We start from the raw sequence: 15,027 nt of genomic DNA, 5'->3' as shown, positions 1-15,027 counted from the left end.
TTTCCTCCCTGTCGGGTCCATTCTTGCGGCGCTGCGGTAACAGGACTGACGTGAGCACACGCGTCACACTCCCTGCGCTCATCTCACAGCATCTGTGGTAACTTAGAAAGATTTCGTCGCTGTGAATTTGCCTCCCTGGAGTTGGTTCATGTCTGTATTCATTCTGGTCTGGATCATACTGGGGCCCGAGGCTGTCTGACTGCTCCAAACGAGCACTGAGTGGGCACTTGTGACACGGCTAGTCACATGACCTTATTGGCACACAGGAGACTAATGTGTTGTGAAGTGGTAGGCTACCATGCTGGATGTACTGCTCGAAAGCTGGGAGTTAAACCTGCCCGGGAGAGAAGCTGACAGGGAGATGAAAACAAAGAACGATATTGTCATGCGCTGGCTGATGATGTTGGAGGTATAAGCTTAGAGCCAGCGGGAGCAGTACGTGTCTGTGTGTCGTACGGAGGCATTTGCTCGACTCAGCCGACAACCTGGGGAGAAGGATCCTCCTCAGATTTGATGTCCTTCTCCAGACAGCTGCACCCACACCCGAAAGGCTTAGCAAGACCCACGACTTGGACCGCAGAATGCATCTGGATATGGGACATGCATTGGGGCATAAAATCACATTCACTCATCTGGTTGCTTTTGAAAAGCCCAGAAACAACGTTTTGTTTATTTTATTTTTTTTAATGGATATAATTCAGGCTATTATTGTAGTTATTGGTTAGCACTGTTGCCTCACACCTCAAGTCTTTCGCCATGGTTACATGTGTGCGGAGTTTGCATGTTCCCCCCGTGTCAGCATAGGGTTTCCTCCAGTTTGCTCCTCACAGTCCAAAACCATGCTTAGATGACCTGGAATTGCCAGATTTTCTGTAGGTATAAAGGTGTGCCCTGTGATGGGTTTGTGCCCCACCCTGGGTTGTTCCCCGCCCTGTACCTGTAGCCTCCGGGACAGGCTCCAGACCCCTGCAACTGGAGGAGAAAATGGATGGATGGACAGTTCGCATAAAATTATGTTTAGGTAATTTTTTCCTAATTGTTCATTGCCGCATTTTGAAGGTGGGTACCCCCCCCCCCCAGTTTGGTGGTTCGTGGTCCATGGCACTTTAAGGAGATCGCTCCACCCTTTATTGTGGAAGGAGTAGGATGTCAACTGATGAGATCTCTAACTGGCCCTGACAAAGACTTTGAGAAGATGCATCTCTCCTTGCGATGGTTATTTAACAGCACATTTGTTTACAGCTTGACTGATTGTGCTGAAGCACAGAGGAATCTATTCTCCCCCAAAACTGACCCTTTCCCCTAAACTGAAATTGGCTCCCAGCGATACATTAAAACATGCAGCGAGTGACATTTGTCTTTAATAGTATATTAGCTCAGCCTTAATAAACGACGTCCCCCCAGTGTTTAATTGGCTCGGACCAAGCGAGCCTCTAATAAACGTCATTATTTCCATATTTAATGATGCGTGCTCTTGGTGAAAAATGATCTTTGATGAACCCAAGGGTGGAACCTAATGGACGATGTTTTTTATTGAATGTAAACTATTACGGTCTAAAGGTCTCCTTGGTCATTTTTGCTGATTTATTCATTTTTAAAGCCATTGTTCCCAAATAACAATAAATTGAGGTGGGTTCAAATGGGCCCTCATCCCTTTCTGATGTGTAATATCTCAGCATGATGTCCTCTGGTCACTCACACCACGGGGCCCCTTCTGTCCTTGACTGGTTCTTTTGGTCATGATTACAACTAATCTAAGCTGGGCTGTAGGGTTAGCTGACCATCTTGCAGCATATTTCACAGAAATCAGCAACATTTCTGTATTTCCAAAGCAGATGTGTTTAGGGTTTAGTGCCAAGTCCTAACAACATAAAGATCTGCACAGAAATATATAGGCCTTGCTTTAAGTACCACACTCAAGGGTACAACAGGAAATCCCTCTTTTTGGCAAACCTTTTGGAAGGAATCCCAGTACTTAACTGCTATATTCTGTTAAGTTGTAAAGTATGTCATTGCTAGGTATCCTGCATTACCAAAAAGATACCTTACACAGCACGAATGATGGCATGACAGATTTGTTTATTAACATGTTTCTCTGGGACCCTCACTACAGTTGCCATGGTGCCCCACACTCTAAAGACCCGTAAAGGGCTGCATCACGCGCAGATCTGTCCTTGTGATAGAATCCTGTCCACTGAAATGACCTGCAGTTTGGGACCACAGTGAGCGAGTGTGCAGAGCAATGTGGTGGCAGGAATGTCGGAAGAGTAACTCACCGCACTCATGCCCCACGTTTTATAAGCATAGCATTAAATATGCAAATAAAATATATCAATAAGCCTTTTTTACTGCCCATCATCAGTGGGTCTGGTTAATTTCCCCGGTAAAGTTTGAATTTCTTGGATTTTCTTGTCTTGCATATCCCTTGGGTTTACTTCTGTTATTATTTCACTAAGGGATTTATTCTTTAGACCAGTGTTTCCCAACCTAGTCCTTGGGGACTCACAGACTGTCCACATTTTTGCGCCCTCCCAGCTCCCTGGCAGACAGTCCACATTTTGACCTGGAGGTGTGAGGAACCAAAAACGTGGACTACCTGCAGGTCCCCGAGGACTGGAGTGGGAAACATCGCTTTAGACCAATCAACAGCAGCGACGGAGAGCATGCCCTTCTGCTGATAGGTTTCTACGATGATCCACCACCACGGACCTCCTGTTTTTTTCATTTCAAATAAATCACCCCTCTCTTGGCTGCTGGAACAGGCCTTCTTTCCAGGTCTTCAGGATGCTCAGTTTGAGGGTGGCAACACGGAGATGACTCAGAGCGACTGTTGTCATCGTCCTCTGACACTGGTCACAGTTTAGGGGCAGCGTCAGTCAGACAGCTCAGACAAACCGTTGCCATTGCCTTCTGACACCGGTCACGGTTTCTGTCACGCTGTTCCACAGATTTCCATCAGAATCAACGCATCAGAACGCTTCTCAAACAAGGGCTGTATCCCAGCAGCAACTGTTACCAGGAGCTTTGTGAATTGTGATACCTCTGTTTTAGATCATTGGCTGACCAAGAACAAGAAAGATTTCCTACCTAGATGTTTTAGCTAACTGCCCGAGGACTATAAATAAAGTGTTACGTAATAAAATTATTTATTAGCAATAATTAGTACTACATTTAGTGATTTTTTTTTCCAAGTGCTGAGAGATACTAGTGGAAGGGCGCTATATAAAAATCAGTTGCAGTCAGCGGCATTGTTATATAAAAAATACAAACCCTATTTTCATTTAGCTCGCGCTCAACTACAGCACACCCATAAGAAATGTGTCAAACCAGGATTCATAAATGTCAAGTCAGATAATGTCCGGAATGGAATCGACAGCCATTGGGTATAATTTCATTAGAAAGTTCAGCCGTAACAGAAGCCAGAGCGGGCTGCACACTGCACCCTACCAGCAGCAATCTCGCCGTACTGAGGGCCTGTGATGGTCTGCATCCCAGTTCACACAGTCCGACTGAGAATGACTTATCCAACATGACAGCGTGCATGTCCTGCTGCTCCTAACCGAATTTTGGGTCAACGTCATGATGCTGCGTAAGAACCAAAACGCTGGCCTGGTAATTCAGTCATCTTCTTCCTGCTTATAAGAACAAAATATCCACATGCTGTAAGACACTTTGCATGAAAGTCTCCACCAATCAAATCTACCGTATCATCACATTCAGTTGTGAAAACCGTGTATACACGATAACATATACAGAGAAACACACACTGCCCTTATTAACTTCAGAAAATGTACTAAAGATTCCCAGTCTTTTATGGCTTAATACAAATTTACCACATTTATGTCATGAAAGCAAAAAAAAGGGTTTATTCATGTTTAAAACTACACAAAACTACTGTACCACAAATAAGACTTTTCAGTCCAGGGTGTAGTCTGGTTAGAAATGAGCACAGAACATTTCTGATACATTAGAATCACTTGCCACAAATCATGACCTAATTGCTTTTCAATTTGCATACAATACAAAATAAAAATTAAAGAAGGTATGGACCCTGTCAGACAGGGCTCAGAGTACACTGTTCAGAATACTGAAAACTCTATGCTTTCTCCTCATTATAATTTTTTTTTTGTGTGGATTAGTAACAAGATGAGCAACATTCAAAATGTTTTCTTTTTGCAGTATTTACAACAGTTTCACTGTTCGCTGTTAACAGCCATCCGTGTTAATCCACCGTATACGCACGTGCGGGTACGCGCGCTCCTGCTATATTCCCCCGCCGTCGTTACTGCACGCGAGTCTGATGTTCTACGCAGAAAAATGGAATCGCGTTTCCTTATATGATTAAAATATACATCAGATTATGTGACATGAAAAGTTTACGACAAGATGAAAAACGACTCAGGTAAGAAACAAAATAAAATGCCGAAAAATAGTAGAAGTGATACTGTTTAGAGGTAGTAAGTGGACACTCTAAGCTATATAATGTGTTGAATTTCTATTGGTTTCTATGAGTTTGGATGAGGTAATAAACTATGTTTTAATGGTGGCAGATACAAGCTACATATGCTAACATAAAAGGAGCTTGCGTGACTGGTGTTTGTGACCAAAATGAAGCACAACACAAGCTCACTCTAAGCCATTTCAGCTTTAACACCTGAAACATGGTAACGTTTCAGGGTATGAAAATTATAATAACGATTTTGATAAGAGCCTGGATTTAATTACAGATGTAATGAAATATGTCCTTCTAACGATGATTTTCTGAGCTTTTCCCTAGAATGCAAAGCGCTGTTGACCGTCAGGATTTTGAGATTACTGAGAAATCGATGATCACAAGGCAAAATAATATGAAAAAAATGTAAAACAACAACAAACAAAAAAAAAAAATATTCACGCAGGCTGTCAGTGAGTGTAACGTTTGAGCCGCGTTAAGTGCGCCCTTCAGCGCGGAATTACCAGGTATAGTCGCTGGCAGCCAACATTCCGTAGAGTCATTAGCACGTGTCTTAAAGGACAAATAGTTCAAATCCACCATTAGGGAAAAAACGCTGGCAAACCGTCGGCTGCTGGCGCATGAGCAAGTTCCATAACAAGGTGCGACTGCAGTCGCGGTGCACAGTTGGTCCACATGCGGCACTGCCAGCGGCTTCACCAACAGGTTACCAGCACAGTCAAATCCAAGTAGGGGTAACTGGGTGTGTAAGAGGAAGCAAACAGGCAGATGCAGGGTCAGTTCATGAGGACCTGGACATATGAGTCAAACTTCCTGTCCATGAGTCACCTCAGCTGTGTGGAACAGATCCAGTCTTATCATTCTGGCAGTATAATATATAGATGAAAATATTTGTATAAAAAGCCTCTGGAGAAAAAAATATTCATATTCAGTTGTGAGAACATGGAGGATCCGAGCATCGTAGGAGAATTTTGGACACGTGGCAGATCAGTCATAAGGAGCAAGAGGGTGGTTTGGAAACCGCTTGGACCTCTGCGATGGGTCATTCTACTGCGTATATGCGTGGCAGGTGGGGGGTCAGTTCGAGGTATCAGAGTGCACGCTTCCAGGTCCTTCTACTGGGGAGGTTACGGAACATGGAGGGGCCTCGTCTTGCCATCCACCATTAGCCTGCCAGGAAGACAAACCAGGACAGACTGATTAACCACAGAAGTCATAGCACACAATGTGTGTATTTACCAGCCATACAATCATCGGTTCATTAACTGTAGAATTCATAAAATAGGATGTGATTATGAATTAACCAAGGAATCACTGAATCATTCACTGTAGAATTCTAAGTCAAGGATGCGATTATTAATTAACTATAGAATCACCATTTCATTAATCATCAAACCAATAGTATAGGAGGTGTATAACCATAGAATGATTCATAGTACAGCTGAGGGAGAGTACTGCCCTTTGAAATTCCACAAAGTGGCAAGAATAAACAAGGAATTTTAAATTTATTTTTCAGAGATGATTATAATAAATATATCTTTTCATGTGTACTTGTTTCACTTGAAACAAGTAAAAAAAAATTATCTATTTTTTGAAGGGACTTCAGAGCCCGACCGTCAGTATATATTAGAAATAATCCATTCATATGTAATAAGACTGTGGCACACTCCCTCAGTGTCAGTTCTTTACAACACCAGTGTAAAAAAACATGTTAGCCTTGTAGCTTCCAGCTAGCCAGTGAGATATGTTTGCTTTACATCGGCAGCATTCAGGAAGGGGGGGGCCAAAGGATGCCAAGACTGACCCACCGCACCTGACTGGAATTCTGCCATGGCCGGCAGACTGTCAGTACGTGTTTGAGATCCGCAAGGGGGACAGGGGGCGCTGGGGCGTCGCCAAGGGACGCTAAATGGAAGTGATGGGGGGGTTGGGGGTGGATACTCCAAGCCGGCTTTGACTGCTGCGTCTTGCTAGCGGCAGTGAAAAGCCACAGCTTCCCCATCCACTGCTGCCCTCCCCCATCACATGTACAAATCAATCTCTAATGCAGATCGCAGGCAGAAGGCTTCACAGAATTTCTCTGACACAGGCTTTGTTTTAACTACTATAGAAAAACAGAAACAATGCATTACTTGATACTATGTTGTAGTTGAATTCCTTATTTTCCTTATTTTATTTTGTATTATGCTGACTTTTTAATTTTTGTTATTTTTAAGCATGGTGAGAACTATGCTTTGTCACAACAATTTCCCCTCGGGATAAATAGTCTTACTTTTTTGCTAATATATAGAAACTTGTTTGTCTTTCATTTTAACATAGGCCTATACCCAAGTTTTTTTATATATATATATAAATGAAAGTGTTTTGTTCTAGATTTTGTTTTCTTCCTTTGAGTGCATAATTCTCAAGGTTTCTTCCGCAGTAACAAACCCCAGTTCGATCTGGATAATGAAGTGGGCGGTTTGAGTGCCCTGCAAAGCTGGTGACAGGAATACACGGCCGGTCCTCTCCTTCTGAATATGTGACAGTGTCTGGACGAACACAAGGTGTGCTTGCCCTTTTCCGGTTCCTCAGCTGAGGTGCCGCTGGGCTCAGCTTCTATTAAGCGGCTGACGACTCTAGACCAGACCCCCGTGGAGTTCAAACGTTTCTCTCAGTTAGTGATTGATTTATACCCAAAACTGGTAAAATGACGTATTGGGCAAATGATGAATTCACTCATATCAACGAGTGAAGAGAGGAGCTCTAATCGCCTAGCTTTGCTCAAGGGAGCAATCTCCCGAACAGACACCTCTCTGAGGATACCGGTCCCACTCCAATGAGCCGAGCCCGGGGGCCAGTCATCATCACCAGTTTAACGCATAATTTATTCGAGGCTTACCAGATTGGACCATTTCTGTTTATTTCTGTCATTTGAATAGGAGGCCCCGCCCACTTCAACATTTCACTCAGCCCTCAGCAACAATATCCATTTCGCCTATTTATTTCCATCTTTTAAGGATGCTGGGGGGAGAGGATTTTAAAGAGGTCCCTCTTTCCCGTGTCTGTCACACAAACCTGTTAACAAACCCCTCAAACTGGAGCAAAAAGAGTATGAGCAGATAGTCTGTAGACATCGGTGGAAAGTCAGATAAACAAACCTATAAATAAACAAACAAATAAAGCGACATTTGGGAGTAAAAAAATATTTAATGGCTTCTATTTGTTGAGGTTTGTTTGGCAAGGCAGGGAATGTATGTAAAGGTGTCTGCTGATAGATCCCAGCTTCACGGCCTGATAACAAACAACAAAAGTCAATATTTCATTCTGATACCACTGAAGAAATGATTGTCAGACATCTCTCTTTTTGCTGCCTCTCTCTCTCTTTCTCTCTCTCTCGCTCTCCTGTTATCACTTTCTCTCCCCCCGCCCCCCTCCCCCGCCCAAATAAATGAATCTTTACTCCGGTGCATTCCGATGGCATCCTGTATTATACAGTGTGTCTTATCAGCTCTCATCAGGAAAGATGGGTCTCTTTTACCACAAAGAGGACGCGCGCCATCACCGTCATATTTCACCGCGCAGAAACCGTTTACGGCAAACCAGCGCAAGCATTCCAATGTGGTTAAATGAAAATGCGGGGAGTGCAACTAAAAGCCTTTTCATGCCGTTTTGTTACAGGTTATAAACACTCACAAAGTGGGAAAGGAGAGCTTCATTTTTGTTTAAAGGGAATTCTCCCCTTGTGGGTGTTGACAAGAAAGGACGCTTTGTACTCCCGTAGAGAAGTGGGATGCTGCCTTGCCTTTTGTCATCTTTTGCCCCTGTCTTTCCCAGTGCCTGTCACCTATTGCCCCAATCTTCTACTGCCCCTTCTTCTAATCTATTCTAAGGAAATGATTCTATAACCCTAACCCTACAGACTGCTTGCTTGGCAGATTGGGTAGAATATGGTCTGTACTCCAAAGTGTAGTGTACAGAAGAGCTAGAATATTCAATAAATTTAGTAAAACCAAAAAGATAAATTGAAAAGGTGGCTACAGTTATATTAACAACAGCATTAACAACTTACATTCAGGCCATGAGGACTGTAGAGAGAGCGCCCCCGCAGGCCGTCACTGTATCCTGCTGTCTGACTGATAGCATGGCGTAGGGTATCCACCTGGGGTAAGAAAGAGGACCGTCAATGGCTGGACCGCTACTAATGCACGTGGGACTCTGTCCTACTGGCTAATGCTGTGCCCTTACATGACAACACCGACAAATGGGATGTCAATGATCAATCCGAATGGCTAATGGAATTTCTCTCTCTTTTGGTTGTGTTTCCGATCCCCATTTCAATGGCTTCTCTTCCACTGGTCACACTCTGCTGCCAGAGACTAGTGCGACTTAAATCCCCCAACTGCATAATTTCATGCTTAAAATCTTGTTTACCCAGAATATGAAATTATGGCATTAAATACCAACAGTCTTGGTGAGTTTCCAAACTCACAAATTTGTCCCTGCAATGTGCACTTCTTAAACTTGTCAACAAAGCTGTTCTTGTCAAAATGAGTCAGACTGTAGCTTTTGTTGTGACTCAGTTTTCCCAGCCGAAAGCGTTTCTGCAGTGGCTGTGTGGTTTGGTCGGTACTCTGCTAAACTCTAAAGTAAACATATAAAGGGTGCGACTGGGAACGGGAACTGGAGAGGAGAGAAGAGCCGACGTGGTGAATCCCTACCCACAATCCAAGCAGATTCAAAAATAATAAAGCATTAAATTATGAATCATAAAAATACAAATGTCAGGAGCTGTTATTTATTGGCAGTGTGTTTGCCGCTGAAGGTATCTGGCTTCATTTTATTCTGTCTGTTTTTTTTCTCGTTGCCGCAAAATGGTGCCCGATGGAATCATGCATAACGACTTGTAACCTGAAGCTTCCCAGGTTAAGTCGTGTGACAAGATTCTTGTTATGGTGCCTATAGTACCAGTAGAATGTCTGTCCCCCTAACGAGGTGAACTGTGTCGCTTTGAATAAAAGCACCAGCTAATTAATAATTAGAGAAAAAAAAAACATGTCTATCAACAAAAACTTGGAGAGATGCAGCAAGTGGGCCCCTGCTGAGGGGCCATGGGGTTGTGCGGGGCTCCTACCTGTGACTGCACCCCCGCCGCCACCTGAACGCCCGGGTACGAGTCCCCGTTCAGGGTCGGCATGCTCATGAACATGTCCCCAGAGTTTGGGAGGTTAAAGGAACCAGAGGAACCTGGAAGGGAAAGATGTAAGTAACTAAATAAAAGGAGGAGAGAAGGAAGGAGGGAGAGACAGACAGACAGAAATGCTGAAGGTGGGGGGGGTCCCATGAAGAGGCAGCGGAGAGAGGAACGAGAGCGTTCACAGGGAGCATGAAATAGTCGGCAGATACTTTTACTCAAAGCGACTTTAAATTGCATACAGACCTACTCTGATCACTAAACGTCTCCTAAGGCAATTTTTTTTTAAGGCGGGGGTCATAAGAGAGGCCATAGCTCATAGAGAGGGGCCAACCTCTTCATCAGCCAATGATAAGTTTTGAATCGGTGAGTGGCGGGGCAGGGGCACTCCAAAAACCAGTCAGCTTTCAGCCGTGGCCAGTGGCCCCGCCCCTGTATATACCCCTGCCTGAACAACTGAATTCTCAGATCAGGAAAGTGACAGAAGATGACATCTTGAAACTTAGACCTGGAACAAGTCCAGATCCTTAACTGCCTTGTTATCTGATGCCCAGAGCACTGTTTAATAGGGGAAAATGAACTGAAATGAACCTTATCAGAGACATTTTATGCTTTGGGAAGACAAAAACCTCAAAGTTATTTTTTTTTTCAAATGATCTCATATAAGGTTACATGCTTCAGAGGTTCTTTGTAGGGACTGGACCCAGATAGGTTCCGCAGGAACACGTAAAATGTCCAATACCAGTAAACATGCTGGTTAGAAGGGTTCCTTTGCTCTCAGCTGAATCCAGCTGGAAATCCTCATCTTTCATCTGGAAGCCTGCAGCAGGAGACAGTGTGGAGAAGGAGACCAGGTCAGACCAGTGTATAGCTCAAAAATTCTCTTAATGATCGATTCCGTTCTGTTCCGGATCAAACGCACAGAGCCATAATGTGATTACATTATAAATAATTACAGAAAAGTTCCAAAGCAGCAGGCCACAAGATCATGTTAGCCCTGATCTTTTGTTTGTTCTCTTACACAAAAATGTGGTTTGTTCCGGGGGGGGTACACGCAGAACCACAGGTTTTGCTTTTCCAGTCTCAATTGTGAAACATTAATGCTGGGGATTATTAGTTCGATGAAGCACTTAGGTGCTCAAAAACAAAGACCAGCACAAAAAAATATCCCCAAGAATGAAGACCTATGTGGGAGATCTGTGGTGCTTCACTGGGGTGAGGGTGAAAGGGAAGCCTTCCTTGCTCTGCCTCTGTGGAGCATGGGATTTATATTCTGGGTTCGGTATGTATGGCTGACATTAAAGGGGTAGAGCCAATGATGCATGTGGCCATGCCTACCGGGGTTGGGCGTGCTGGGGGAGTTGGCCTGGCTGTTCTGCACAGCGGCAGCCACAGCGGTCTTGGCAGCATACAGGTTGGCCTCCTCCTGGAACTTGCCGATGTTCTTTTTGTACCGGATCCGCTTGTTGCCAAACCAGTTGGACACCTGGGAATCAAAAGGGAAATGTGGGTGTTATGGCTTCAGGTATGAAGCAGCCCTGCCAATGACATGCTTTTGATTTCTTAACCCCCATAGAAAGGCGATCCCCCAGCCCCCAGACCGATTGCAATGTAACATCACGGCAGATGGCATCACACTAACACACATGACGCCATGTCAGAACCCCAGCTTAGCGCTAATCACACCATCCAGCATACGGCTGGCAATAAATCACCCTCCGTTTAATAAAAAATTGTAAAACAAGCCACCAAAGAGCATCGGGAATGTGATGAAAGCGGCCGTTCCCAAGACCGGATGGCGTAGCCCTCGGGAAACACACCGTTCCTTTGTTCCCGGGTATTAACAACCTTGGCCACCCGTCTATGCCTAGAGATCAGGGACGTGCAGATAAATACAGGGTGGGGTCACAGTCTTGGGGAGGGGGGGGGGGAGAAGTATATAAATCACCAGCAAAATGAAACATGTCTTTCTGTTCCACGGTCTTTGGGTTTTTGGAGGAGGGGACTCGTAGGTCGGGGGGCTATTATGAGTGTGTGTGTATGGGGGGGGGGGAACCGGAGGAGGGAGCAGACAGTACATGACCAAGACAGAACGGGCCGGATGGGGCGACCCTGTGCAGCCAGGCCAAGACAAAGCTCATACTGTCTGCCTGATCCAGCCTGTCCCTTATGCCGATGGCCGCAAGTAAAACGATTGTTCTTTCAGAATAGATTCTGTTTCAGGGGAGCTGTGTGGGCCATCCGGAACCCTGTTTCAATTACAGTACTGTAGTATATCACAGAAATAATGTAAAGTTTGTACTGCGTCCCTCTAACTGATGAAACACTGGCAGAACAACACTATAAATATTATTTTCCCCTTTAAAAATAATATATATATTTATGCAAAAAAAAATATGCATAAATAAGTTTGAAAAACATAAACATTTTTGCATGCCAAAACGTCCCCTGCCCTAAGCTGATATATTCACATCAGCCCTTTGCGGTTCCTAGCTCTTGCTGATTTATCTGACATCATATTGTAATATATCCTCTGCTGGCTGGCTGTATTCAGATTGAATTGTTTTTTTTTTTGTTTTTTTTTTGAGGGAGGGTACATTTGAGTGGAATGTTACTTTCAAATATCTATGTGTGACAGTGACCAGATAGAGAAAAAAGATGGATGGATGGATGGATGGATGGATGGATGGATGGATGGATGGATGGAAAAACAACAAAGATGCAAAATGAACAGAAAGTGCAAAGCATACACATCCTGTTTTACAATAATGTTGAAGGGGTGTTGCAGAGGCAGGCCAGAGCCCACCACACAGGCAGGGATACATGTGCAGAGGGCAGCCCCCAGAGCACTAGGCGCCACGTGATGCAAGCCACTGTCGCTCCGTGAGACATTTCTCTGCTCCTTACTAGTCCGACTGATTACTAATTAATTCAAGTACTTGTTTGTTGCAATCACACAGCTGCAGTACTAAGAACTAAATAACAACAACAATAATGCTTGTGTATTACTGCCATTATCGCCACAACCACCATCGACAAGCTGCTATTTTCTGTGGTCTTCCTATTGTTTTAATAAAACTCCAGAATTCTCCTCGAAATCATATGCAACTACAGGTGAAATGTATCATACATTAAAGCTAGATGTCAGAGTTATTCCAGAATGACGTTCTCCTGTGAGAGTCACACTGCTGTGGTTTTTTCCATCTGTAAGGAACTGCACTGACAGCCTTTGTTTAAACATGTTTCTGAACTGTATAGTTGGGGCTGTATGAGAGGGGCTTTCCTGAAGGTTGTCGATTACAGATTCCACAACTGCATAAATTCCAGAACTGTGCAGATGCCATATATTGGACCTATCCATATTCTGAAACATTCATATTACGTTATGAAAGTGAGCTAAACACTTCTGTTTTCTTCTTGTTGAAAGATTAAGTAAACGTATAAAGTAAAAGTATTTCTACATGTGATTCGTTGAAATTAAAAAAAACTTCAAATCGCATTTTTCTGGATTTATCGTCTTTCATTATTACAGTTGAATCTCATTTATAATGTAAACAAAAATACTTTAAAAAACATTTACTTTTGGTATAGAGCTTCCAGCTGTGAAATTAGAATAGAAAATAAGTGGTCAGTCATATTTTCACAGACTGCCTGTTTTATTTTTATAAATATGCATCTAATAACAGACAGAACAGACATTAACAAGCAAAATGATCACAAGGACCAATTAGGTTAGGAAAAGCAGGAACCAGGGAATTGTGACCAGAGGACTGCAGGTATAAATCACAGAGACGAGCTTTTATTACACTTATTAGCAAAGCAAATACCTGGATCTGCTCTGGTAACTATATTCATGGATGAAGTGAATCATAAAAGTGAGTATTTCTGTTGACGGCTTGGCAACGTTAGCACTGCATAGCTGAGTTGTTTACCTGAAAACAGCTTACTTAACATATTTTGCCATTTATTTAGTGAGCACATTACATGGGAGAGATGAGCTGGTTTCAATACTGGGAGGTTCTCTGCTTTTGAACCATTAAAAATGGTTCAGAAATAAATGGTAGAAGTAAAATGGACTTTCTTACTGAATTATGTAATGTCGAACTATTCAAAGATATAGGGAAAAGACTGTGGCCCAGTAGCTGTGTGTAATAAGTCATTAATCCCCCCCACCATGCCTCAGTCGATATTGACAGACCCCCCTCGTCCTCCACGCTAAGCTGACGATCTTTACAGGGTCCCGCCAGCACTGCACTGATGTAGCCTGCTTTGGCAGACTTTAATGAAGCCAGTGAACTGATGTAAATCATAATGCCAAAGGTTGATTCTGGGCCCTGGTGCTAATATTATCAATAATGGAGTGAAATTCATTAATACTTAACAGATGAACCCCAGGCATGCCTCCACTAAATATATAATGGCTTGAAATATTGATGCACCATTCATTTAAACTGCGAGCGATTGTGGGGCAGAGAGTGATTGGCCGTCAGCTGTCGACCCCCCCCCCGGTCTGCAATGCCACTGAGGGGTCTTTGTGATCGTTACATGAACTATGACCCAACCAGGCCCCGTTGACTCTTATAGCACCGAACGACAGGAGAAGATGAAACCAAATTGATGTTTCGGTGAAATAACATATCCAGGCCAATGGGGGGCACCCTCCCATCTGTTAGTCATGCATAAACAAACTGAAAAACAAAGCTGGACACCTTTCGTAGGTTGCCCCTATGTACGACAAACAACCATGTGATAAAGAACCCCACCCCCCCCCCCCCCACCCCATCGAGCAATTCAAGGCCTGATGATCCTGAATACCTTCCGTTTCTTCCCTGCCCCCCACCACACACACTCAGAGCGCAGAAGAGATCAAAATAGATCTAATCCAGCCTGTCATCCACGAGAACGACACCACGCTCCCAAAAAAACACGCTGCAGTCAGGGAGCGTCCTGCCTCCTTTCCGAATGCTAATTTATTCTCCTGCCGGTGCTAACCGGGAGGCTCAGGGAGCGAGCTCGCATTTTTGCCTTAGATGCTCGCCCAATTTTCCGAGGCGGGCGAGATCCAAAGGGGCTCGGCAGGAAAGCGGGCGCAGCGCACAATGGCGGTAAGCTAATTCAGGGAGCACCGATGCCGCGGACTCCTTGGGTTTATATTGAGCCCCTTGTCGCGCCTGCTGAGCCGCTACGCAAAAACAGTGATTATGACACTGTCTCACCCCCTCCCTCCTCACAAAAATACAAAGGAATAAATAAGACAACCCCCCAGCTCACTAAGTCCATTTCTTCACTGAGTAACGGGAAAGCACTGCCGCAAAGTACGTAGGCTTGAGGAGTGGATGAGGATGCAGTACTGTACCTGCAGAAGATGGACCTGCATCCTTATGGACCTGCGGACTCAGTG

General features: G+C 44.1%; 1 protein-coding gene across 5 annotated transcripts in view; it reads right to left on the bottom strand.

Moving 5' to 3' along the window:
- Positions 1-4,389: 4,389 nt before the first annotated feature.
- Positions 4,390-15,027, bottom strand: part of LOC125746207 (pre-B-cell leukemia transcription factor 3-like) — a 60,731-nt gene continuing 50,093 nt past the window's right edge. For 3 of the 5 annotated variants that reach the window (XM_049019943.1, XM_049019942.1, XM_049019944.1), the window contains 5 exons: positions 10,965-11,118; positions 10,369-10,446; positions 9,567-9,679; positions 8,505-8,594; positions 4,390-5,623 (listed from right to left, as the gene is read on the bottom strand). In XM_049019943.1, the coding sequence (XP_048875900.1) occupies positions 5,531-5,623; positions 8,505-8,594; positions 9,567-9,679; positions 10,369-10,446; positions 10,965-11,118 (528 nt within the window). In that variant the 3' untranslated portion in view covers positions 4,390-5,530. The remainder of the gene's footprint in view (positions 5,624-8,504; positions 8,595-9,566; positions 9,680-10,368; positions 10,447-10,964; positions 11,119-15,027) is intronic. The other 2 variants (XM_049019945.1, XM_049019946.1) reach the window with 1 other exon arrangement.

The sequence above is a fragment of the Brienomyrus brachyistius genome, chromosome 7 (assembly GCF_023856365.1).
Source record: "Brienomyrus brachyistius isolate T26 chromosome 7, BBRACH_0.4, whole genome shotgun sequence".
Lineage (NCBI taxonomy): Eukaryota > Metazoa > Chordata > Actinopteri > Osteoglossiformes > Mormyridae > Brienomyrus > Brienomyrus brachyistius.
The sequence above is the reverse complement of the archived record's forward strand: the minus strand, read 5'-3'. Positions and strand labels throughout refer to the sequence as shown.